Source organism: Patiria miniata, unplaced genomic scaffold, assembly GCF_015706575.1.
Source record: "Patiria miniata isolate m_02_andy unplaced genomic scaffold, ASM1570657v1 HiC_scaffold_29, whole genome shotgun sequence".
Taxonomy (NCBI): Eukaryota; Metazoa; Echinodermata; class Asteroidea; order Valvatida; family Asterinidae; genus Patiria; species Patiria miniata.
The window spans coordinates 22,670,514-22,696,837 of NW_024037068.1; the positions used below are offsets into that span (position 1 = coordinate 22,670,514).

Consider the following 26,324-nt stretch of genomic DNA (forward strand, 5'->3'; position numbering starts at 1 on the left):
AGCAGTCTTAGGGAGATCACTCTCCTGTAATGGATATAAATTGTACAAATACAACTGTATGTACAGTGTACATTATTGGTAAAACTGAGAAGATATATTGTTTTTTTGTTTTACATTAACTCACACGTTACCCGTTTGGTCAAGTGCTATCTGCAATCAACCACAGCTGAAGTACACAATGACAATGTGTAAAAATAATTTGAATGCAGAGGACTTTTTAAATACTGGCTTTGTGTCCAGCTTCGGCTCACATGGACTACACCGGCACAACTTCACATCATAAATCGTGACAGGCAATTTTATTCCGGATCCAGAAATGAATGCGAAGCTGAAGACAGGCCATGCTTTGGAAAATGCCCCAGATGTACTTTGTACATAATATAAATTACTGAAAACGATGTAACTTCATAAATAATATACAATGGACTTTGAGGGAACAGTTTGTTAAAAACATCTTGGCAATATAATGTTGATCGATCTCACACTTTTTACACAAAAAATACATGACAGTCCTGCTGAAGAGAGTTCCGCCTTCTGTTGTAATTCTCCTCCTCCCCCCCCCCCCCCCCCTCTTCAGCAAGCCTACATTTAGTTAAGCTTAGATCATCCATAAGGGTTTTGTGGTTGACACACCCAAACTCACACAGCTTTGAACACACTGAAGGGCAAAATCTAAAGCAACTTAATCACACCAAAGCAACAAATAACATTTTGTTGTTAATAAATCATAACCCTGAGATTTTTTGTTCAACTGGTTTTTTTCTGTTTGACTGTTCCACTGGAACTATTCTTTTAAATGTTCTTTAGTTTGCCTTTATTTATTCATTTATTATATAATTATTACTTATTACTTTTTAGGGTGCATCAATGTATTTTTATTATTTTTTTTTTTTTTTGGGGGGGGGGAGGGTATTAATTAAACATCCAGTATTAAATTTCTTTACCAAATCTGCAAGAAAATTACCTACGTAATTATTTCTAGCTTCGAATTTCAACAGCAGACAAAAAAGGCATGTCAACTTTTGCAAAGCAATTTTTTAGTTTCAAATTTACAAAACTTTCAGAGAAAGAATACCTAATAGTACATCTTTGAATTTCAAGGTGTATTCAAGTTAGTGGCAAACATAAATAAAAACAAAATGCCATGTACAAGTATTTACTTTTACAAGGATTGAAGTATCTTGAGTGGATTATGCATGTCAGTCTGTATTAATGCCTTCAGAATTATCTTTAGCATTAGCCTTTCTGCATGTAATACTACTTTTTGCCCCGTCTTTACCGAGCTCATGTTACAACCCTCATCATAAATGTTGCATGAGTTCTGATCGCAAAAGCATTCATTTTGACAAGTTGGAGTTAACGTTCCAACATTTGTCATAATATCTCAAATTCTCAACGATATTATCACCAATGAGCAGGTTCAAATCAGGGACTTATAGTCGACTTATGGTTGATTTGTGATGCAAGTTAACCCTAACGGAACACAACCCATCAAACTTCAACAGCAGGTTTGTGTATAAATCTGTTGGGATAGGTACAGTACCCCTAAACAGATGGTCTTTTACACTAGGGTTGGCATACCTCCAGAAACTAAGTCCAACAGTGTGTGTACAATTTCCCATGTGGGTGTTGGAATTTGCCAGAATGGGTATGGTTCCTAGTAAATTACGCTGCGGGGTTAGGGTTAATTAAACTCCTGCTTGAATACTGTAATTTCATTGGTCTAGGATTGCCACGTGTCTGAACAAAATGCATGTCACACACTGAGGGTGATATTGCACTGCATTCATTGCGTGTGTTGTGCGCGTGCGTGGAACCTGCCAGTGCATTAGCTTTGCCCAATGAGAACTACAACGTCAAACGCTAAGTCTTATGTCCGGCAGGACATCAAAACCTTTAGTTATCAAAGGTTACATCGCAGTGATTTAATTTATTTCTCACACAGTAAGTGACAACCATTTATCTTTTTTCAGTTACTGGCACGATTTAACAAAATAATTGTTGACTGCTGTAATATGGGATACGCCATTTTTAGACTCCTCGGGGCGCATGGCACCTGCTCCACTCGGGTGTTAAAAAATGTCATATCCCACCAAGGGCGGATCCAGAACACAATTTTTTGGGGGGCCAAAAAAAATTTTGGTGCCCCCAAAAAAAGTGGGTCTAAAAAATTACGGGGTGGGGTTCGGGGCCCGTGAGGTCCCCGAAACTTTTTTGGATTCTAGATGCTCTGTGGTGCGATCTGAGGCAATTTCTGACCACTTTAACCAATTTTTTTGAGGAAAAGATGGTGGTGTACTCATTGCCTGCCTTTATTGCGATGTCACATTTTGGGGGGGGCCATGGCCCCCTTTGGCCCCCCCCCTGGATCCGCCCTTGTATCCCACATAACAGCAGTCAACAATTGTTAACTAGAGATCAATCAAGGGAACAGGTTTGTTACGTCACGAACTGCCCGCTGCAAAATCTGACCAACATTTGTCAATCCTGAGGTAAATAAATGTTCACATAACTCATAAATATCTCCCCAATAGGTCTCTCAAATGACGTCACTCCCTACACATTGCCACGTGCATCAGCATTTTGGGCGTCAAATTTTCGTGACGCACATCGATGAAATTTCGAGCAACACACACGCGTTTTAGAACATTTTGCACACTGCGCGCATGCGCACCGGTTGCCATGAACATGCAGTTGTAATTTCCCTAAGATGGTGTCCTATGAGAGAGATCTATAGATCATACACACAGCAAATTGCAGAAAGAATACTGTACAAAAGTTTCACTTAAATATTACAGTGTGTTCTGCTAAAAACCTGCATTTTAACGACTAAAACTGGAGGAATTCTTGAGAAAAAAAATTAATTTGTACAGGGAGGGCTAGCTAAGGGGCTGTTTATCATACGACGTTTTGCAGAATAAGCATGAGTATCGCGCTAATGCCTCCTGTGATGGGTAGCGTGACTATCCAGGCCAGGAAGATATTACGGAACATTTTCCACTCTAGCGAAGCACGGGAGCGGACAAGGCCGATGACAAAGACAGAGCCCACTTTGCAGTGGGTAGTGCTGATGGGGATGCCTAGCTTGGAGGCTGCAAGGACGGTGGTGGCAGCGCCCAGCTCGATGGTGAAACCGCTGAAGGAGGAAAGGCAGAGAGTTGATAGTTTAACCCATTTGTACTTGATATCAACGTTTACGAAAGAACATATTGTTCAGGATTTAGCTAAATAATATATTGACAGGTTCTTTTAAGAACTACTGAGGGAAAATGGGAGAAATAGTTTGAGTTTTGAGACAGGAAGCTATAGGTAGAGAGCTTAAATTATGTCCTCAGTACCATGTTTTGAAGCAAGATAGTGAAAAAAACTTAAAATAAAAAAAATTGTCAATTTTGATATGCCCGTCCCTTCGTGAAAACGGTGACGATATGTGGTGTACATGCTACATGACATGAAGCAGGTGACAGTCGGTGAGTGAGATCGGTAACCAGGAGATAGGTATCCAGCCCAAGCCACAAGTGACAGTCAGTCAGTCGGGGAGTCAGTCAGTCAGTCAGTCAGTACAAAGAGGACGCTAGGCTGGTGTTCCAGGACCAGCAACCATTTTTGGGGGGGAGGGTAAAGATTTTCACTAAGAGCTGAGGTGGATACAGTTTTTGAACAACTCGATTTCATTGAGGACCCACCTGGATGGAGTGATGGGGGTCAGCCTGTCGCCAACTGTCTCAATGACTCGACGGCCTAGCACCCACAACCCAATAGTGATGCCCAGCCCGCCGTAGAACAGGATCCAAATGGGCGTGCTCTGCTTCTGGCCAACGCCCCCGGACTGGTAGATAGACCACAGCGCAACGAGAGGACCCACGGCATTACTACACAGACGAAAGGAAATAAATCAGTAGGTGTAATCACTGGTACCACATTGGCTCGAGGGATAAAGAATTCCCTTGTTAATTTGATATAGCCATGCTTTGACTGGAGGTGATTGATATGCCCATTGATGTGATCACGCCATCGCACGCCTAAAAGCTTCTCGAGAACTGTGAATAATCGCACGCCTGAATCCCTCTGTACACCACACCTCGGCATAATTATGCTTCATAATTAGTGGGGAAAAAAGTATGTCAGTGAAGAGAAAATGGCTTTACTGTTAACCTTGATGATTATAAAACAAAAATCCAGATTGTTCAGTCCCAGCTTTGACCACAGAATTGAACGCCTAGAAAAATCACACGCCTCGAAAAATCACACGCCAAGAAAAGTCACACGCCTAGAAAAATCACACGCCAAGAAAAATCCAGGTGTGCCTTTTTCCACACGCCTGTGATTTTCAAATCAGAAGGACTGTATGCCAGCTGTACCTACCAGTTACCGCTTTGGTCTGTCGATGGAATTTGACTATAGTCAGGGTGTTTACACGAAACTGTTATTTTATATGTTCAGTTCTTGCAAATTCGCAGTGGAAAGAGTTGATGTTACGCCTCAAATTCGCATTCGCATTTGCATTTCCACTCAACACCGAGTATTCAGGCATGCAACTGAGAATTTAGAAAAAAACGAGGAAACTCCAAATCACACTAGACTTTGTACAGTGTTTTCAATTTGTAATGCCAGTCACAGGAAGTAAAAAACGAGGAAATCCGCAGATCCAAGCAAAAGTTGCATGCCTGAGTATTAACCGGCCCTTAGTATGCTTACCACACGTCGTTTCCGCCGTGGGCAAACGAAGCGAAGACAGCCGACAGAATCTGCAAGGGACTGCAGAGCTTGGCCACCTCGGGAGGATCCACTACGCTCTTCCACGCCTCAAGGTTTCTCCTGGGAGGGGTGCTGCTGCTGGTGGAGGAGCGCAGCGAGTCGGGCGTGGCGCTGCCGGGCGTGGTGCTAGCGCTCTCAATCTTACGCCACCCTGTCCGCAGCATGAACCGTTGGAAGAAGCTGAGGTCTTGCGAGGACTGAAGGGAAGTGTTGTTGGTGTCGCAGGATAAGTCCAGTTCAGCGTCTGCGTTGTGGAAAATACACCAAAGGAATTTCAAGCGTGATTCACTCATCAGGCTTTACAGAATCTGCTCTGGCTTCATGTTCATGTATGCACAGTGGCCACATCAAACCATTAGGCCAAAAAAAAAAAGCTTCCGATTTCTGGTATGCGCGCGCGTCGCCGTAGCCATGCGCGTCGGCAAAATGGAAAAGTTTTTTTTCCAATGAAAGATGATGTCTCAAAACCGCCAAACTCGCTGGTTTGACTGGAATCCTGCTGCTGCACAATTTTAACGTGTTTTTAGATTGGGTTATGGTCGAGAATAAGCTTTATGTGGCCTCTCTGGACTCCCATATATTTGCACTAAGTTTAGTCGGGCACCATTTGCAGTCATCAGCCGACATTTGAAGCAAAAAAATCAGGTAAAAAAAAAAAGGAGCCACGTCGCCGCACCACTTTTTAGGCAAGCTCCATACCAGAAACCGGAGACTTTCTTTTTTGGCCTTAGGGATCTCTTTGGCTTTTGATTGAGATTCGATCATTGAGGTGTATCAGTGCCATAAACTCTTGTGTATAAAGTACACAGACTCAAACAAGTAAACGTTTGCAGATTCAATAGGCTAATTCTGTGACCTAAGAGATATCATTCACATGGTGTTACCGCAAACCTCCCTTTCCTTTAAATAGTTTAAATATAAACAGTCAGCAAGACATACTCATTATCATCATTGGTTCTTTCTCAACATTGGCAGCTGCAGCTTTCTCAATGTCAACAACTCGAAGTTTCTCATCAAGTGCAGCGATGTCCGTCTTCTCTGGGTTCAAAGGCTCTTCTGAAAAGATTTTGAAACAAGCAAAAGGGAAGTCACAATTTCTGCATCCAACTATTTGTTTTCTACCGGGGGTTCATTTTCTCTGGTTCTTAAGATTGTACAATACAGGGTAAGTTAAAAAAAAAACGAAACCCAAATATTGGGACCATTGTTTTAGGGAAGTTCTGCATGTAGCATTTTCAAAACCTACGATATGAAAGCCCAATTCATAAGCTTCCTTTTAGTACAGGAATCATTCAAATCACTCATGTACTTTTCAAGTTACAGAATTTTAAACACAACCACCGTTTTAAGGTTCTGTCCACGGAAAAGTTTTGTGTTCTTTCAGCAAAACGAAAAAAAATCACATAGGGATGTGTGTGAATTGTTTTTGTTTTGCTGAAAGAACGCACACCTTTTCTGTGATCCGTGTACAGAACCTAAAAACGGTGGTTGTGTTTAAAATTCCGTAACTTGAAAAGTACAGGAGTGATTTGAATGATTCTTGTACTAAAAGAAAGCTTATGAAATTGGCTTTCATATCCTAGATTTTGAAAGTGCTACACGCAGAACTTCCTTAAAACAATGGTTCCAACATTTGGGTTTCGTTGTTTTTTTTATTCACCCTGTACAATCGCGAGAAATGTTCAGCAGCTGTTTTCACAAAAACCGTGCGTAAAAAAATGTGCATAACTTGCGCCATGCGTAAGAGTTGGATTTACGCAACAAATTTGTTGCACAGCTGCTGCACAATAAACTTGTTATCGATTTCACGAGACTTGGCGTACCTGGGCAACGTTTTTGGGACAAGAAAGTTGGGACAGGCAAGACTCTAGTTAAAAAAAAAAAAATCCATTTTGAATTTTCAGTCGCTACCCAAACAACTACGCCACCTAAAGTGAATGCGCAAGTTACACCATATTGTCTTGCGTAAGAGATGGACTTACATACATGTACTGTGCAACTTTCGTGAAATGTGTCATAACCGAAATGTGTCATAACCGAAATGTTACGCAACTTGTGCAATAATAGCTTCTTGAAATCGGCTGCAGGACTAAAAGCTTTTGCCCTTGGTACAAAGCGGTTTTGTTAGAAACCTTATGAATCCGCCAAACTCCATCGGGTGTAGGAAGGCTCAAAGCAGGATTTTGTAGAAATTGGGAAGGCCTCAAGCAAAATTTCTGAAGGAGTCAGGGCTAGTGCCGTTACCTTTTCCAGGGATGCTCTCTTTCATTTCAATGGTGACATCTGGTTCAATCTTGACGTCCTCCAGGCTGACGCTTGGTAGTGCCGAGAATTTACTATCAGCCCCTAATATGTCGGAGAAAAAATCACTGATTACTGTTTTGTACAGGAAGTGTGGAGTGTGGCCTAGTGGTTAGGGTTTTGTGACCAATGATCAGAGGGTTCGAATCCAGCTGCTGGTCATATGTTGTGTCCTTGGGCATGCCACTTCATCCCCACTTGCACCCCCAGTTGCATGCCTTTTAAATGTAATTAAGGCTTTGACGTGACATTTTTCAGTGTTGCAACAGGGTCAATCACAAGTCAATCACTGGTCGAATCACAAAAGTCGTGTCACAACAGAGTGATATTTAGTTTTGTTCCAAAAGGTTTTTCTGTGGGGTTTTGCCCATCCCATGATCAGTAATTCATTCCATATACATGTAGTTGAATGTTTAAAATATGTACAATGTATATAGCTTTTGTTTAATATTTCTGAGATACATGTACTTGTATGTCCATTGTATTTGTCACCAATGTACTTTTCCTTATGAGTTTAACTTTACTTAACATTGTTAAATAATTTATTATGCAGGGCCCCAGTGGAAACAACTTTTTGACTGTTTGGGCAGAAAGAAATGTAATAAATAAATAAACAAACAGATGAACAATGACAAGCTCATTCGAGACTGGATGACATGTGATTGACTTGTGATGACTTGTGATGACTTGTGATGACTTGTGATTGACTTGTTATGACCTGTGATTGACTTGTGATGACCTGTGATTGACTTGTGATTAACTTGTGATTGACTTGTGATGACTTGCGATTAACTTGTGATTGACTTGTGATTGACTTGTGATTGACCTGTGATTGACTTGTGATGACCTGTGATTGACTTGTGATGACATGTGATCGACTTGTGATGACTTGTGATTGACTTGTGATGACCTGTGATCGACTTGTGATGACTTGTGATTGACTTGTGATGACTTGTGATTGACTTGTGATTGACTTGTGATGACTTGTGATTGACTTGTGATTGACTTGTGATGACCTGTGATCGACTTGTGATGACTTGTGATTGACTTGTGATGACTTGTGATTGACTTGTGATTGACTTGTGATGACTTGTGATTGACTTGTGATGACCTGTGATCGACTTGTGATGACTTGTGATTGACTTGTGATGACTTGTGATGACTTGTGATTGACTTGTGATGACTTGTGATTGACTTGTGATTGACTTGTGAGGACTTGTGAGGACTTGTGATTGACTTGTGATTGACTTGTGATGACTTGTGATTGACTTGTGATTGACTTGTGATGACTTGTGATGACTTGTGACTGACTCAATGGCAACTCTGGTAATTTTTACAAACCTTGCAGGTTTTTCCTCAATCGCGGGACGACCAGAAACCACACAATCAGCCCAGTGATGAGTCCAACACCCAGACTTATAATGAAGGTTCCCCAAACAGGCACATTGTTCATTCCTAGTACTGTGTGAGAGAATTTGAAAAAAAATCCTTGTGTAAGGTTTGGTTTGATTGGGCATGTTGGGTTGGGCGGGTTGGGTTGGGTTGGGTTGGGTTAGGTTGGGTTTGATTGGGCATGTTGGGTTGGGTTGGGTTGGGTTGGCTTGGCTTGGGTTAGGTTGGGTTGGGTTGAGTTGGGTTGGCTTGGCTTGGCTTGGGTTAGGTTGGGTTTGATTGGGCATGTTGGGTTGGGTTGGGTTGGGTTGGCTTGGCTTGGCTTGGGTTAGGTTGGGTTTGATTGGGCATGTTGGGTTGGGTTGGCTTGGCTTGGGTTAGGTTGGGTTGGGTTGAGTTGGGTTGGCTTGGGTTAGGTTGGGTTTGATTGGGCATGTTGAGTTGGGTTTGATTGGGTTGGGTTGGGTTTGGTTTGGTTTAATTGGGTTGGGTTGGGTTAGGTTTGGTTTGATTGTGCATGTTGAGTTGGGTTGTGTTAGGTTGTGTTGGGTTTAATTGGGTTGGGTTGGGTTGAGCTTGTTTCTGCAGGGGACGTTGAACAATAGAGAACAATAGGGTCGTGTACAAAACATATGGGAGGTCTTTCTAAATAATTAAAGTACAAACAAAAGAGGGACAACATGGGGTCCTTATTGCAGGCAAATACACACTTCTGTGGGTTGGGTTGGGTTGGGTTGGGTTGGGTCGGATTGGGGTGGCATGGGTTAGGCATGTTGGGTTGTGTTGGATTTGGATGGGTTGAGTTGGGTTGATTAGCATTGAGCTGGGTTTTGGAATCAAGTTGGATTTATCAGGGCATAGTTTGGTTTGTTTGTTTGTTTGTTTGGTTGGTTGAGGTATTTTTTGGGTGGGACACATATAAAGTGATGCAACTATCACCTTTACAACCAAATTAGCAACCTTGCATTTGTGCACAACTACAATAGTGATTGTTCCACTTTTTCCAGAATTTTAAAAAAAATGGATTGGGGCTTAAATTGAATTCCTACTCACATTCGGGACCATCGAAGGTAATGGAGAACACGTTGACAAGCAGCACCAGAGTGTAGCAGATGGGGAGGACCTTCAGACCAGGCTCCAAGGGCTCATCCTATGTGGGAAATAAAAAAAACACCTTCAACTTTCATGGCATACCAATCCAAATTTTCTGTAAAAAGTCATAAACTGAGCAAATGAAAGTTATTCATAAAGCCCGGTTCATACTCGGCGCAAAACGAAAGCGAATTTGTGACGTCATGGCAAGTATTCGCTTTGCGAATTCGTAAAAGTTAAACATACTTCAACTCCCCTGAATTTCGCAGCGAATGTTGTTCCATGACGTCAAATGCGCTTAGCATTTGCTTTCGCATGCAGTATGAACCGGGCTTTAGGTGGAGTTTTTGCGTTGGGGTGATGTAAATCAATTAGGTTTTGCCCTTCACATTTTTGCCTGAAATGTGCGTTTTAAATGAAAATTTAGAAACCGAGCGTCTAAACTCATTTTTTAACTTTGTATTCTAATGAAACAACTCTCTGAAAGGTGCAAAATGTTCAATACTGAATGGCTTGAAACCAGGGATGTCCATGGACTCTGGACATTTTTGCCTGAAATTTGAGTTATAAAGGAAAAGTATACACATAGGGTGTGAAAATATTTTACAATTTGAAAAAAAAAGAGCTGAAATTAGGCAGTAGCAGGACTGCCATCCCTGTCAAAACACTTCAGTTTCAATTCTGTTTGAAAGGAAGCAATTTTTTTTTGTGCATATAATTACAAACAAGAACCAGCCAAATGTCAATAGTCCTTAGGCCGTGTCCGAAACGGGCTTCCAGAGCTACGGCTACGTCTATTGTCAGCGCGTCCCCACGTATTTTCGATGGGCGCAGACCTAGACCTAGCTCTAGACAGTTGATTCGAATGTAGCCTCATTCATAAGAAAGCCATTTTGGTCTGGTTCCCTGAACGTATTTTATTAATTGTGAACTGTTGAATGCGATGATATTAGAATATCTTAGAGTCACTTCTTTTTTTTGTGGCTTAAAACATTAGGGTATGTTTAATCAGAAATTTTAAATTATGCATTGGAGCAGACTGGTATAATGTGTAATCAACTTTATGTCCTTGCTTTCATTTCTCTTCGCAAGTTCTAAAAATAAAGATTTTACCTCACTTTAAATTGAATATGGCCGACTCGTGAATAAGGCTCATGACTATTGTCCATTATTTTAGCTGGTAACCAATATGTAAAGCATTTCTGCAAAACCTGTCCTAGGTTTTTAATATTAGCTTCCAAGGTTAATTGCATTTGTTTTACAATGTAATTAAATTCACCGAAGTATATATTTATGCTAATTTTATATTATAATCACGGTATAGTACTTTTCATTTGAGGCCTGCAATAAAACTATATTTTTTGCAACGTCTGTACATGTACAGGTACATGAAGCACGTTAAAAAAAAACTAGATTCAACAAAACTGCAAAGTTTTCAAATAAATTTAAGGCTTCTGCAGTTTTGGTACTTTGAAGGGAAGCGAATGACAACGTAACAAAAACTTAAGTCTGAAATGTAGATGAGCAGTTAATGATTTGAGATTGCTTTCTATGGGCTCCGTGCGCCAACAAAAGAGGGCGAGTTTTTACCACTTTTGAGAGCCCCGTGGACAGGACACACAGCGTGTGCGTATTGTACTGTACTGGTTCGCGCACAAAGTGTGCACGACTTCCTGAATGTGCAAAAGCTATTAGCCACAGCGTCTTCGTGTGAGCGTCAGGCGTCGTAGGCGTGATTTATAATACGTTCGAATTTAACTTTCAATGGTCTCCCAGACTAATCCCCACCTCCAACAACTTTTGATCATTCGAAATACGCAGTGGATGGACCGGGAACCAGTCTAGGTCTCCCCCAACTCTCCTTTTCTGGCCGTTGAAGGAGTACTCACAAGTGCACTGAGCCCATAGCTGTGATGTTTTAAGATCTACAAAGTTTTGCAATTCAAAATGATTTTCAGAATAGTTTGGGCTCCTTCACTGGCTACATGTATGTGTGGCCCAAACAGTCGGTGAAAATGGAACAACAAAGATAGGGAAATAAACGTCAGAGGTTACACAGCTGAATGTTTATATTTCTCTTCTCTCTTTTTAGTATCTGTGGTAACTGATGATTTGAAAACTTACAAATGTTCTCAGTTTTAAAAATCAACTCACCGAAAACATTAAACCATTTTGTGAATCACCAAGAGCAAAATACATGTCTGAAAACAATTGCACAAAAAATCCTTACTAACGGTGAAAACTTTCAAGAAAGCAGAGACTCGCGTTCAGAGTAGAACATGTACATTGTACAAAAACAATTACATTTCCAACGTGATTGAAGAATAGTGAGGATAAAATCACTCAGAATGCATACGTGTACACCCACGATTGTATTTTGATGCCATCGAAGTCACATGGGTCTTGAATACTTTTTGTGTTTAAAATCCATTAAGTTAACTGCACTATTAGATGTTGGCCAGATTTGGACAGGTGAAATACTCAAGCTCAATAATTTATGATGCCTTAGTATGTAGGTCATTAAAGGTTGCAGACTGATCTTGTATACAAGGTAGGAATGCCCAGCATCCTCCTTGAACTTGGACTGAACTACACGGCACGTGCACTTGTGCACACTAACACGTACAAGCTTGGCACCGGTGTACAACATGAAATTGTACGTGTACATGTACATGTAGTTTAGACAAATCTGTCCAAGGCATTACACATTCCGTCATCTGGATTTGCAAACTATTATGCTTTTTGTATTACAGTTTTCAGGTTTTTTAAGTCTTTGTGGCGGGAAGTTCGGGCTAGTGAGGAGAATCAGGCCGATTATGTCCCCATGGAATAGGAATTTCATATAAGGAGTATTATCATTAAAGACAAAATGGCCTTTAGTTACCCCTCAAAAATACAACGTTAGCCATTCACTCAAATGTGAAGATTGCCATTTTTTTCTGAGATCATCAAAAACAAGCCAAGTGCGCGGTATTATTTCAAATAATGTAATAAAAACATTACAAATTCTACAAGGCAGATAAAGAAATTATGGTAAAATAACTTTGGCAAAATAGTTTTCTCCTCTTTAATGAAATCTTCCACGATACTTTTAGCTACAGAAATTTAAAAAAAAATGTCTATAAAATAATACAAATAAATAAAATAAAAGTAACAAAATAGAAATGCATCTACTTTTTTATTTAGTTTTAATATTTATTGATTTGTTACTTCAAACGAGAGCCTGCAAAACCTTACCTTGTCCAGAACAAACTTCTTGTAGAGAAGGAAGATGATGGCAGACATGAGGCCCGACAACAACGGAGAAATGAACCAGGATGCAACTGCAGGGAGGCAATAAAGTATAGAGTTGTACAATCAATGTACAAAGTATTACAGTGGAACGCCGCTATAACGAACATCGCAGGATCCACAGAAAACGTTCGTAATAGCGATCGTTCGGTATAGTGATTTTAAGCTGCTGGTGCTCCGAAACTCACTTTTCAATAAACGGCGCCCTTCAGAACTTCACCCTGGTAGTTACTGAAAGACGACTTCGAACACGTGCCGACTATTGAATAATGTAATTACACAGTTTTGAGCTTACTACCTACATCGATGGGTGGCTTTCCCCTTCTATGCCTTGAGGAAATAAAAGCCACTTTCGCTCTTCTGTTGACGGTTTCCAACACCAATGTTCGGTTGGTTTTGTACACAAAAATCGGGAGCCAAGGACGATGTTCGGTATAGCCAAATGTTCAGTATAGCGGTGTTGGGTATAGCGACGTTCCACTGTAGTTACATCGTGTGCTTGGATAATGTAATTTCATTGGTCAAGGATTATGGCCACGTGTGTGGACAATCACAACTCATGTCACACACTGAAGGTGACATCGCACTGCGTTCATTGTGCTTGTTGCTTGTGCGTGTGGAACCTGCCGGCGCGCTAGATTAGGCCAAAAAAAATAATAAGTCGGTCTCTGGTCAGCGCGCGCCTCGATTTTAATCATGCACGTCAATCTTTTTTTTTCTTCAAAATGTTCCGCAGTAGCTCCAACAGCTCCAACACTCTATTGCAGTAGCTCCAACACTCTATTGCCGCACCTCCTCAATTTTTTTTACCAAAGAGCACCAAGGAATGGGAAATTGCACCAAGGCAAATGATCGAGAGCACCAAGGCAAATTATGGAGGACACCAATGTACGTGTACATGAGGACACCAAAAAAGCAAAATAGTACCCCACCTTGTCTGTACAATCCAAGCTTGAAGAAAAAAAGCAAAAAAAAATTAAAAAGCCGCGTCGCCGCGTCAATTCCGGAACTGGCCTTAGCTTTGTGCAATGAGAACTGCAACCTATCTTGTTGAGTTCTTGACACCATGTAACAAATCTAATAAATTTTGTGAATGCAGTTTCTTGTAAGACTTACTGATGAGACCAAACTTGCTCCAGTTAACGCCCTCCGTCTGAAACACGACGAGGTGGAAACCAATCATGGATCCCACGATGCTGTGAGTGCCGGAAACAGGCAGCTTGAAGTAGGTTGCCACTAGCAACCAAATGCAGGCTCCTACAGATAAAACACAGAGATAAGATACATAAAGATTGCTATTTTTATCAACGGCCGATCAATTTACAGACGTACCATTTAACTTCACCACCGTCAAGTCATTAATACTGCACCGCCAACACCACACAAGTTACATGCAATAGCCATACATCATAACGTCACACACATCTTGGAGCAAAAGCGAACTGCGAGAGCATGCCATGTGTGTGATGATTTACACCAGTGCGCTGACCAACAACTATGGTAATGATCTCTTAACATTTATTGCTCTGATCTTGAACGTTTTTATCCCCCAACTATTGTTATGACTCGTCTGCTCAATCAATCAACAATTCGTTTTGGACTCACTAAATTTTACAAAATTATGTTTTTTATCAATACAATTGCGGAAGTTATTTTCTTTAAATTCGAACTCCGTTGTCCGTTTCGTGGAGCAGATTCTGCAAATTCCGTCCATTTTCCTGGTTGCGGAAAACCATTTGCCCTAAATAAGTGTATGGACTCCATGCGTGAATAGTCCGTGCACATGTAGATGGCACTTAACCGCTTTCAATTCAATTCAATTCAATTCAATATAACATTTATTTAAATCCAACCATGAACAAAATACAATTCATATAGCATGTACAATAAAGGAAAATAAATATAAATTGTGTCTTGGAAAAACAAATAAGTAAAATTGTAAATGACAAAGCAATTAATTCAAGCCATAATAAGCCTAAGCTTGTCAATGGCAGGCGCTAAAAGCATACTGTGACCACTACATGTATAACGCAATAAATGAAACACAGAAACGTTCATTAGTAAAACAATTGTAAACACATAATACTCAGTCAAAAACAATGCAGTTAAACAGGTAATTAATAATCAAGCGTTACATGTAACTATCAAAAGTAGGAACGCGAAAAGATAAAGATCAAATATAAGTGTATAAATAAAAAGTACAGGCTAAATTATATAATGAAAAAAAAAGCTTCAGGGGAGGGAAACACTGCATGCGCATACTTTTAATGGTTGGCACTGGCACGTGTGCGGGGCGAAGTGATAATTTGATCAGCCCCAAACAGTCAGATTGCAAGTGTATGAGTTCCTGAATCAATTACTAATATTATTCTTAATCTCAAGCACAAGACAGCAGTGTCTTCGGGTGAACGTTAGGCGCCATCGGCAATGCGTTTGAAGGTCCCTCCCAGTGGTCTTTACCAACTCTCTCTTTGTAACCCATGTGTATACACAGAGTCCATACCCAGCCAACCTCATTCCCCATGGGTATGATCGTGCTGCGCCATGTTGTTTCCCATCATGCATTGCACGATCTTAACCCCTGGGATTGAGTAATTTAAATGTGTCAAAATATGGCACATTATAATTAGGCTGCAGTTTATCCGTTTTACGTGCCGACGCCATCTTTAAAATGTTAAAAGTTGTGATTTTGAAGAATCAATCCTTTCAAACAAAACGTTTGGACATTGAGTTATTTAGCAAAGATTTGTATTAAATGTACCTACCCCTTTCGTCCCTTTACAACCGAAGATACAGGGGTTTTTTTAGCGAAAAACGAGGCTGCCATAATCCATATCGCACAGGCATCGCGACTTTTGAATAACAATTTTTTTTCGTACGTTACGTTACATGCAAAGCATGCGAGCGCATTATGGGCGCACCCGGCGTGCAATCTTCGAAATGCGTGCGCAGGACGCTGTGAATAGCCAATCAGCGTCATTTACGTCATCATCACGGCCAGGGGTTAGTGTTAGGAACGTGCACGCGCCCATGGAGTCGAGGCTGATACCCTGCAGAGTCATAATAAAAAATCACACTCCTCCCCCCCCCCCCCCACCCCAACTTCCAATTTTATCTTTAACCCATATCAATTCAATTTCACTTTGTACAGGTACATGTATTGATTCAGGAATTCATACACTTGCAATCTGACTGTTTGGGCCCGATCCAATTATCGTTGAAGTTCAAAGGACGTACTATTTTAGGGTTACTGCCCGGTGTTCCACAGAACCATGTGATAAAAACACCTGAAACACTCGGTGAACATGTGACAGAAATGTGAAGTACACACATGTTCACGTGAAGAACTTGATAAACATGGGATAACCTGTAATAACCACACAATCAAGGCATGATGGGCCCATTTTATTTTGAGTGTTTCCGCCCAATAACCTTTTTTTGTTTTAGGTTTGACAGACACGTCGACGGAACAATCGACCCTCATTTTCTCTAAGTGGCATGTTAATATTTTGCAGTCGTTAGATGCTGTTCAACATTTAAGTACCAATAACCTTTTTTGTTTTAGGTTTGACAGACACGTCGACGGAACAATCGACCCTCATTTTGTCTAAGTGGCATGTCAATATTTTGCAGTCGTTAGATGTGCTGTTCAACATTTAAGTACCAATAACCTTTTTTGTTTTAGGTTTGACAGACACGTCGACGGAACAATCGACCCTCATTTTCTCTAAGTGGCATGTAAATATTTTGCAGTCGTTAGATGTGCTGTTCAACATTTAAGTACCTGAAAATGGGTTTAATGTTCCCACATTTTTTTGATTTAATGTATAAATGAACAGTCCTTTGTGTAGCATAAAGGTCTACTACCGTACATCTAGGATTTGTGCGGGTGTTTTTTTTGGTTTGAATCTACAAAATTGCTCAAGAAGGGTGCAAAACTAACTTGTTGAGCTCAATGGATACTATACATTTTGAGAAAACGCGAGCACAAGTTTTGGGGTACATTGTAACTGGATTCTGTCGCTAAGGCATGTAAAAAAAACAAAATTAAAATGTGCCCACCGGCACACTTTCTTAAACCTCTTTCAATGATTCTTTTCTTCCGAATGAAACCATTTTTAGGCCAAATAATTTCACAGTGTATTTGGTACCAGCATATCTTAACCTTGAGTAAGGCCAAAAAAAAAATAGTTCTGCTTCCGATTACATGCCTTTCAAAAATAGGGTCGGTCGGTCGGAATTTTATTTTTTTTTGCAAATTTTTTTTATGCAGATTGAATGGGGTATTCAATTATATGCGAAGTTTTAGCCTGAACTATTTCCATTGCACCACAAAAGCTATACACAAAATGGCCACAAAAAGTGAATAAAACCTACCTTAATTATTGTCAATATATTTACGTTCGATAATTCGTAAAAAAAATTGTGGAAAATTCAGGTCGTTCGCACCATATGCACAACGCTAGTCAAGAAGGGGAGCTGGCCAAAACTCCGAAGTGTGTGATGCACTGTACATGTACATGTGTGGCCCGCGGCCAACGGGTCGAACATTTCGGGAAACACGCTGCATTGTATCACTGCAAATACGAGTAGTGCGATCTCAAAATGAACTCTTGAACACGGAAAATACATACACAGACAAGCTAGATCAAATCTGTGAATTAACTTGCAAAAATGTTCTCTCTCCATCGGTGTTTTCTTGGCATTTTTACGATGTCTTTCTTGGCATTTTTACGACGTCGAATCGACCAGTTGACAGAGCACGTGTTTGCGCCTGCATAGCCATATGCTAGCGCTATCGATCGCATAGCCGTGCACAGACTAGTTACCGCATTTTCATCATTGGGCCCTGCGCCGCGCGGCGGGAACTAGTCGTCGCCGCATTGCGCTTATTACGCACGTGATTATAGACATCGAATTGCGAAGTAGTTGAATCGCAAAGCGAATTTGTAAAAATAACGGAGGTTTCTTTTGAAAAAATAGCGAATGTAAGTAAGAAAACAATTAATACAAGCATTTTTTGATGCAAAAGGGTTGTTGAGAGGTATTTTGTGAAGACAGACAAGACATAAGGTTTTTATTTTTATTTATTAAATCATTTTTTTTAAATTTTTTTTTGGAATTGCCGATACAATTTTTAGGGTCGCAGCCTAAAAATAGGGTCGGTCGGGTAACCGGAAGCAGAACTATTCTTTTTTTTGGCCTAAGGATTTTCTCGTGAAATTATTAAATTGTTTCCTGGTATTTGCAAACGTTCCTACATGCACAGGTACATGTACGTGCCTTTAAATTGGGACACTCTATGATCAGGCTACAGGGTGAATTGGGTCAGACCTGTCACTATAATACAAATAATGAATGTTTGTGAGTGCAACGGTAAAAAAAATGAGGTGACAGATGAAAATGTTCCATTCCATGAGGCGAACATTTCATCTGTCACCGAATGAAATTATTCTTTCCATTGCACAAACTTGAAACATTTATTATTATTTGTGTTATATAACACCTGAATAAATCCTTGTCATCTGACTGGTTGACTTTTAATAGCCAATTTATTCAGGTTAAAAACTGTTTAAAAGTTCGACAAGTTCATCATATTTAATTTATGCAAACTGTTCAACAGGCTGAGACCAATCATATTCAATTTATCTCGATTTAAAACAGCGCCACCACCAGCAGCAGTGACACCGTGCAATGGAAGTTCTATTCACCGTGCAATAGAACTTCCATTGCACTGTGCGCTGCGCGCCACGCGTGCGCTGTGTGTTGGGACAAATAATTCAATGACATGTGATCAACGATCCACCAATCAGGTGTTGTATAAAGCAAGACGTTGGATATTCAAGTTTGAATTTTCCTTGCAGGTCCTGCTCTCTCCATGTGACCCCTTTCATAATTTTTTATGTTTTTCTCTATTCTTTCCCAAACATTAACTGTTAATAAATGACCATACATGAACATTCACTTCACTTTAAAATATTTTCAGACAATTTATTTAGAAGAGCCAGTAACCGCCCCAATACAAAAATCTCAATTTGTCCAGTTGTATGAGACACAGTCCTAGACTAATATGCGCGTGGCTGCATTCAGGGCATCACAAATTGACCCAGCCAATGCAGGCTGATGTTGATTTATTCCTAACTATAATAAAGAGGGATGCCAAATCAGACGAAAGAGCACGAAGAACAAAACAGGAAATTAATCTGCACTCTTCTGCTCAAGGCTACAGTGATGAGGGGAGAGCATCCAAGTGCGCACCAAACTGATGCGATCAGTCTGCAATTTGTGGAGAAAATCATACTCATTACACTGGATTTATCAAAACATGTCACACCATTGGCAGGTGCATATTGCGATGTTTGTTAACTTTTAGTTTTATACTTGATGGAGGTGAGACGAAAAATACATTAAATAATCGACAGAGGTTTGGGTGTCGCTGAGGGGCTTTTCTTCTTTATTTTTATATCTAAAAAATAAAAAAATAAATGAATATTAAACTATCACTTAACCAAGCGATAAAATGGCCAATATATTTTTAACGTAATAAATATCAATACTTTAATCACATGTGCATGTACTGGCTTTTACATAGTACGTGTATATAATAAAATACACTTTTAAGAACTGGTAGTAAATTGTAAGTATAAATTGAAAACAATTTCATTTCGTCTTATATTCCTTCTTTTATACTTAGATGTGTGTTGTATTTTGATTTATGTAACAGGGGTTTGGATGTACATGTAATATTAGTGTTTTAATGTAATTGTGTTGCCAATAGAATATGATTATCCGTATTTATAAGATGCGGACAATAAAGAATCATTATTATCATTATCATTATCAAAAGCAGGGCAATAGAGATGTATTTTGGGCCTCCAATTTGGAATTTTTGATGATTGTAGTTTTTGACAATCTTGTATCACAATTAACAATGTATTCGCTGTGTAAAGTTTACACAGCGAATACATTGTTAATTGCGATACAAGATTGTCAAAAACTACAATCATCAAAAATTCCAAATTGGAGGCCCAAAATACAACCCTGTTTACACTGTAAACAGGGTTTAAGAATTTAGGCAACAGAGTTTAAGAATTTAGGCAACAGGGTTTAAGAATTTTAGCAACAGGGTTGAAGAATTTAGGAAAAATTTAGATCCAATTTTAAAATACTAATTGAAGTCCCTGATTTGGATTTTGTTTTGTTTTTATTTGTGGTTTCTGCTCATTCATGACTCAAAATCCTTGAGAACATGATCCAACTAGTGGATCACATGTAATCTGAAGTCTAGCTAGTTTAACCGTCTCGGCAGTGATAGCCAAAAACCAAGAAAAGGCACGGATGCGACTTGCCAAAGGTTGAAATGCTGTGGCACCGTAGTCCGTGGATTAAATTGCTGACGGCTTGAATAAGCATGCCGTGAATTATTGATTGGATGAGGGAGTATAGATTGAAAGATGGGAATAGGGGACAATAAGTTGTTTGAAAGCAGAGAAATATCGACTACATGCTTGATGTGGGTATAATATGTACAACATTTACATCTAACTGTTTTCCGTTTTTTGGTATTTTCTTTTAGATATTATTTCAATCGTAAAGATTTCCATATAAGAAGTTCACTCAACACTCTGTGTACAAACCCTATGAGAGTGGACTGAAAAATTCCAAGTGTTTTCTAAGAAAATGCTTGTATTTTCTCACTGCTCAAATTGACTTTGATGACATGAAATTGCTATCTGGGGGCTTGTTAGTCAATACAGAGGAAAATTAGTGAACTTCGCATATGGTAGTCTTGCCCATAAATGATATGTTGGTGGTTGATTGATTTGCTTTTAATCGTGGTTGTACATGTACATGTATGTAAATAATGTACATGTACCTCAAGGGCTCCAATGCATGAAAAATCAACTTTGAATTGAAGATAAAATCCAAACCCCATAGGCCTACTCTTAAAAATAAAATTGATATTGTTCTTTTCTCCTTGCAAATTTCAATTAAAAGAATCTGGTTTCTGGTCTGCGCGCGCATTGCCGTAGCGTCAGCAAAATAACAACGTTTTTCTTCTTGAAAAAAAAATATATAAAACGTCACCGCACCACTTTTGGGGCAAGCCCCATACCAGAAACTGGAGACTTTTTTTTTTTGCCTCATTCAGATTTGGGGCATCTGCAACCATCTGAAAAAAGGGGCTTTCACTTTTTTGTACAGATTACCCCCCAGCGAGAGCCCGATTATTGTCTGGCAAGACAATAAATCACATTTTGTGAAGAAATAATTCAATACCTGCACCTGTACACTTGTAAACGTTGGTGGATGCGATTGTTCCATGCCTCTTTCAAAACTGAACAACTTTCAAAGAGGTTGTGGAATGCTCGAAGACATTTCCGTCATTTTTTGGGTTTATGAAGCCTGAGGTGTGATGAAATAAAAACGACTATTGTGTCTGTCATGAAATGAGCACAAAAGGTACTTTTGAGAGCTGTTTTTCCGGTCCTGTTTTGACCCGAGCGTGTCGAACGTGTTGGGGGCAGCAAACAAAACATAGTAAATCGTGACGTAATAAAAAGGACTCCCGATGCAGCACAGTATAACGAGTCCTGTTTATTAATGTACATGTAGTGTGACATTCGAGAGGCAGTAGTGCTGCTGCACGAGTGCAGAGTGGGCGGGGCTTAATAATCTGACGGGGGGGGGGGGGGGGGGGAGGGGAATGTCTTACCTCCCAGTGCAGCAATCTGACCCACAATCAGGGTCTCCGTCATGCCCTCGTACAGCGACACGTCAAAGATGCCCTTGCGGATGGTGTCCGAGACCTTCGCCCCCAGCAACACCGCCCCCGCCGTCTCGAAGAAGGAAGCCAGGATGCATGCCGTGCGCAGCGTCAGCACCCGCGAGCCCACCGAGGTGGCGAAGGAGTTTGCGACGTCGTTGGCGCCCAGACCGAAAGCCAGGACGAAAGAGATGAGGAAACCCACAACTAGGGTCCAGACGTACGGGGTCATGTCCATGGGTCCGACGGTTCCGGTGCCTGAGAGCATGGAGGTCGCCCAGCTGAGGTCGGGTACGGCAGTTGTGATATCCATCCCGATGGATTAAGTTGCCAAGGAAACAGTAACGTGTTGACTCTAACAAAGGGGATCTATACAATGTAAAGAGAAGAGGGATGGTATAATTATTCATCAGACTAAAGTTCACTAAACATGGCATCAATTTTGTAGGATGCCATGGTCCAATGGTTACGGTGTTTGACTCGTGTACGATAGTACAGGTTTGAACCCTGCCAGGAACATGGTGTTTGTGCCCTTGGGCAAGACACTTTACTACAATTGCCTCTCTCCACCCAGGAGTATGAATGGGTTCCTGTGAGGGTAGAGGACCGTATGTGCGCTGATATCAACTACCGTGTGGACTCGTGGCCTGATGAACGGGAGAATAATAATCAATTTTTTTTTATTAACAATCATATCTCTCTCAGGAAAACAAAGGCACTCTACTTAAAAAAAACCGCCTGCAATGCTATAGTATTTGGATCTATTTTTTAGGCAAGCATGAAATGGTTGATCGATGCTTTGCGCGGTTTGGTTGACAGAAAGGCTGTACTTGCAAGGTTTACTCAGTATTTAAACAGATTCTTACATAAATTTAACCTCCACAAAAATTATCCAAAAGCATTTTTTTAGGTGCAACCTTGCGATTTTTCTTACTGATATTTGGTATGATTGTTGGTTGCTGTTCAAAAAGCTAATTACAGAAGAGAGAGCAATTACAATTGTTTCTCAGTGAAGGAAATGGTAATGCAATTGCCGGTATTTTATAGCCTCATATTTGAAAATTTGTGACGTCATTGTGATGGCAGATGTCATCATTTAGTTTTGTTTATAACAAAACCAATATACCATAATAATATACTTAAATGCGTTGATGAATAATTCTTCACTTCCAGACTGGGGCAACACTCTTTTTCAATAAAGGTACATTATCGGTCTAGACTACAGTCCCTACCGAAGGGATCACAAGGCATCGACCTTTCAAAAACTGATAACATTTTGTGTTTATTGTTTATGTCCAAAGGTCGAATCAACTACGTTGTGTACATGTATTTCGATCTTTTAGGAAGTGCAAAGATATGACTTTATTATTATTAGCCTAAAATATCAGGCAAGATTAGATAGTAAACCCTGGTGATACCAATAAGAGGATACTCCGGAGCCCCTTCTGGTTACATCTGCTGTAAATAGACCTAGCTAATAATTTGTAAATTTTCACATGTTTTAGGACATTGTACATTTTTTAGGTTTATTTTTATCACATGTCTGAATAGGAAATTGTGATTAAAATTCTGGGGTTTTGTTTGCACATTCATTTAAATTCAAATATTAGAATTTTTGAAATCATGATTGCCATCTGGGCATGCTGAAGGTGATATACATGTAGCCTAGAAATAAATTTATTGAAATAGCTCATCTATAAAGCATGAACATGATGAGTAAAGTATAACCATAACTTTAAGGCAAAGATTTTGAGAAAATGTGAGTTTTGAGCATTTCAATTATATTTCTGCCATTGTCTGCACTCCTTTTTAAATATGGTAAATAATCACATTTTACTCTGCATTCACATTTCAGTGTCTCGTAAAAAATTCCGGTTTAAATCTAGGCATATTTTCTTTTCTTTTTTTTGGCAGATTCCGAAGAAATCCAAACTTGTATAAAATGTTCCTTTGAAGTTTTTTTTCTACAAAACCACATCAAAAACGAATGTAGGAAATATAGGCATAGGCCTAGGGCCTATTCGAAACATATCATAAACACCTTTTTAGGGGCCTAACATTTAAGTAGGCAACAGTAACATGCCTCAGGCCAAAAAAAAAAATAAGTCGGTCTCTGGTCAGCGCGCGTGTCGATTTTAATCATGCGCGTCAATCTTTTTTCCAAAATGTTCTGCGGTAGCTCCAACAGCGCCCTCTATTTCCGCACCTCCTCAATTTTTTTTTACCAAAGAGCAGCAAGGAATGGGAAATTGCACCAAGGCAAATGATCGAAAGCACCAAGGCAAATTATGGAGGACACCAATGTACATGAGGACACCAAAATAGCAAAATAGTAGGCCTACCCCACCTGTCTGTACAATCCAAGCTTGAAGAAAAAAAAAAAAAGCCAAAAAAAAAAAAAGCCGCGTCGCCGCGTCAATTCCGGAACTTTGGTCTGACCAGAGACCGAATATTTTTTTTTTGGCCTAACCTCCACGACCTCTAAGGCAACTGAGGGAAATCTTTCCCAACTGAGTGTGGGCCTAGGGGCTTTTTGCCTAGCCTACGGTCAGACACAGACGGTTTTTTCTCCTTAAATTAGGATCGTCAATCGCAGTGACTGTAGTCCGACTCTGATCATCACTGATCATGAAAGTTCCCAGCTGAACATGCTGAAGTTTATCAGTTTATGGCCTACAATACTACTAGGTAAACTTCAGCTGCAAAAATGTCATGAATTTTGTGATTTAGCATGGTTAACAAAATAATAAATAACATGAATCATCTTGATGAATGGGGCTGACACATGGCAGGCTGAACATGTTGAACATCCAATTTCTGGCATCATCAGCATCGATCAGACAGCAATTATCAGGCATCAATCAGTTAATAACACATGTATTTACTCACCTAACGAGCAGATTTCAACGAAGATCGTCAACACCTTTTCAGACCTGGATGAATTTTGGCACAAAAACAGATCAAATTGGCAAATTTTGACGAAAATTTCACACGTGCTAATTTTCCCCAGCCGGCAGATTTAGTCGTTTCTACACGTAACACGACGATAATGGACCTTAAGATCGTGAGAGCCGGGTTGGCGCGCAATTTTTCAGTTCGAGCGCCGAAATTACGCGCGAAAATGCCACAAATTCTCTTCCACAAAGCAGGTATTTTTGTCACTTAATACAAAGTAATTTGTCGGAACGTGTGCATTTTCAATATCTTGCAAGGCAAAATATAAATATTGACCATGTTTTATTAGAAAACGCGAACACTAAGTTGGACTTTTTAGAATTTATGTATATTGGGTTGTTGATGGAAAAGTTAACCCCTACGAGAATCGAATGGACGCTTCCGTTTTCACTTATGAATGGAATGAGGGTGTGCATGTGATCACCATGTGCTCAACTTGTACTACGATACGCTTGCTGCACGTGTACGTGTGTGGCCTGATCGGTTGTGCTCGGCATTCTGGGCTCATTCAAAACAAACTTATGTTACCAAATAGTAGAGCGTGTAATAATTAAAAACACTTTATATTTAAAAGTAGCGAAGCACACCAATCTAATTTTGCATGAATAAAGTCAGTATTGTTCTTCAAAACAAAATTGTATGAAAAAAATTCCAAAAGATGAAATATATAACATTAATCATATGCACATGTTTCAAAGTTTGGTAACAAGATTTCTTTATTTTGTTGCTAAGGTGTACCGTTATATGACCACAGCTTTCGGACGAGACGATTATGTGAATAATAATAAGCGTGAGTCTGGAAGGTCTTTATTCACATCATAAATAGCAAGGGTCATTCGGGGTCACTTGACAATTCAGGAAACAAATAAACTTCAGGAAATAACCTCGAAATCGAACACAATGATCTGCGCACCGCGCACGTATAACAAAGAAACAGTAACAGATCTATCCCACACAATAAATCATTCCTATATTCCTTTTATTGAAAATGTAGCAGTCCAAAACTTGTACAAAAGTTTTGGGACCGTACAGTTCATGTTCAAGTCCCCTCTTAACAAAATCTTATCATCAAAATAATGCACTATACCTGCTAGCTGCTACGGGATTTAGGTAAGGGGCGGCCTTTTCCATTGTTTAAAGTAGCGTTCCCCGGACTCGTGCTCGTTAACAAACTCGATTTTGTTTGATTTCAAACAAAACAAAACCTCTTTTTTTCAGTTTCTGCAAGTTAGCCCTCTGAAAAAAGGTCACTTTGTTCGGGCAAAAGCAGATCCGAGTGCGAGCAACTTGCTCCCAGTCCGTACTATACTATCACAGTGGCGTAGCAAGTGGCTAGCTTGGAGAGCTTCAGCTAAGATAAATCTGGATGTCGGCTCTACCAAAGAAAATTAAGCTGCGAGTCTTCAGTACAACATTAACAGTAGTGTGCTGACATAACCGGACCCCATTTTTGAAGTCCGAAGTTTCACCACACTAAATATTATATACCTGGAAATTAAAGATTGCGACGCCCGGAACATTTTTCTTTTCAATTTTATTAGTAGGAACCGGGTCAATGGTTTTTTTTTTATATTCCCCTCCCCCTAAACCACCCCTAAAACGGTTGTTAATCTCTGGGCCCAGGTCTAAATGTAGCCCCCGCTTCATATGCGAAATGGACCCACAAGTACGCCTTTTTTTTTCGAATAAAATCGCCCGCGCCGGCCGCACACACAGGACGCGAGCGCCTTGCGACAAGGAAACGTAAGATAGGCCACTTTTTTGAAAA

At 40.0% G+C, this 26,324-nt stretch overlaps 1 protein-coding gene across 1 annotated transcript; it reads right to left on the minus strand.

The window, feature by feature from the left end:
* Nucleotides 1-2,706: 2,706 nt before the first annotated feature.
* Nucleotides 2,707-24,935, minus strand: LOC119736253 (sodium-dependent phosphate transporter 2-like). The gene is made up of 11 exons (XM_038210297.1): nt 24,491-24,935; nt 21,551-21,970; nt 13,951-14,091; nt 12,781-12,866; nt 9,505-9,601; nt 8,401-8,520; nt 7,003-7,104; nt 5,698-5,814; nt 4,699-5,002; nt 3,687-3,872; nt 2,707-3,136 (listed from the first exon to the last, which is right to left on the minus strand). The coding sequence occupies exons 2-11, from the start codon at nt 21,912-21,914 to the stop codon at nt 2,899-2,901; spliced, it is 1,755 nt and encodes a 584-aa protein (XP_038066225.1). The 5' UTR covers nt 21,915-21,970; nt 24,491-24,935; the 3' UTR covers nt 2,707-2,898.
* Between the last annotated feature and the right edge of the window lie 1,389 nt (nt 24,936-26,324).

Coding starts and splice junctions, on each gene's coding strand:
- LOC119736253 (XM_038210297.1), bottom strand. CDS start 21,914: ATGGATATCACAACTGCCGTACCCGACCTCAGCTGGGCGACCTCCATG. Junction 9,602..12,780: donor AGAAGTTTGTTCTGGACAAG/GTAAGGTTTTGC, acceptor TTTCCCACATAG/GATGAGCCCTTGGAGCCTGG. Junction 8,521..9,504: donor TACCTTCGATGGTCCCGAAT/GTGAGTAGGAAT, acceptor TCTCTCACACAG/TACTAGGAATGAACAATGTG.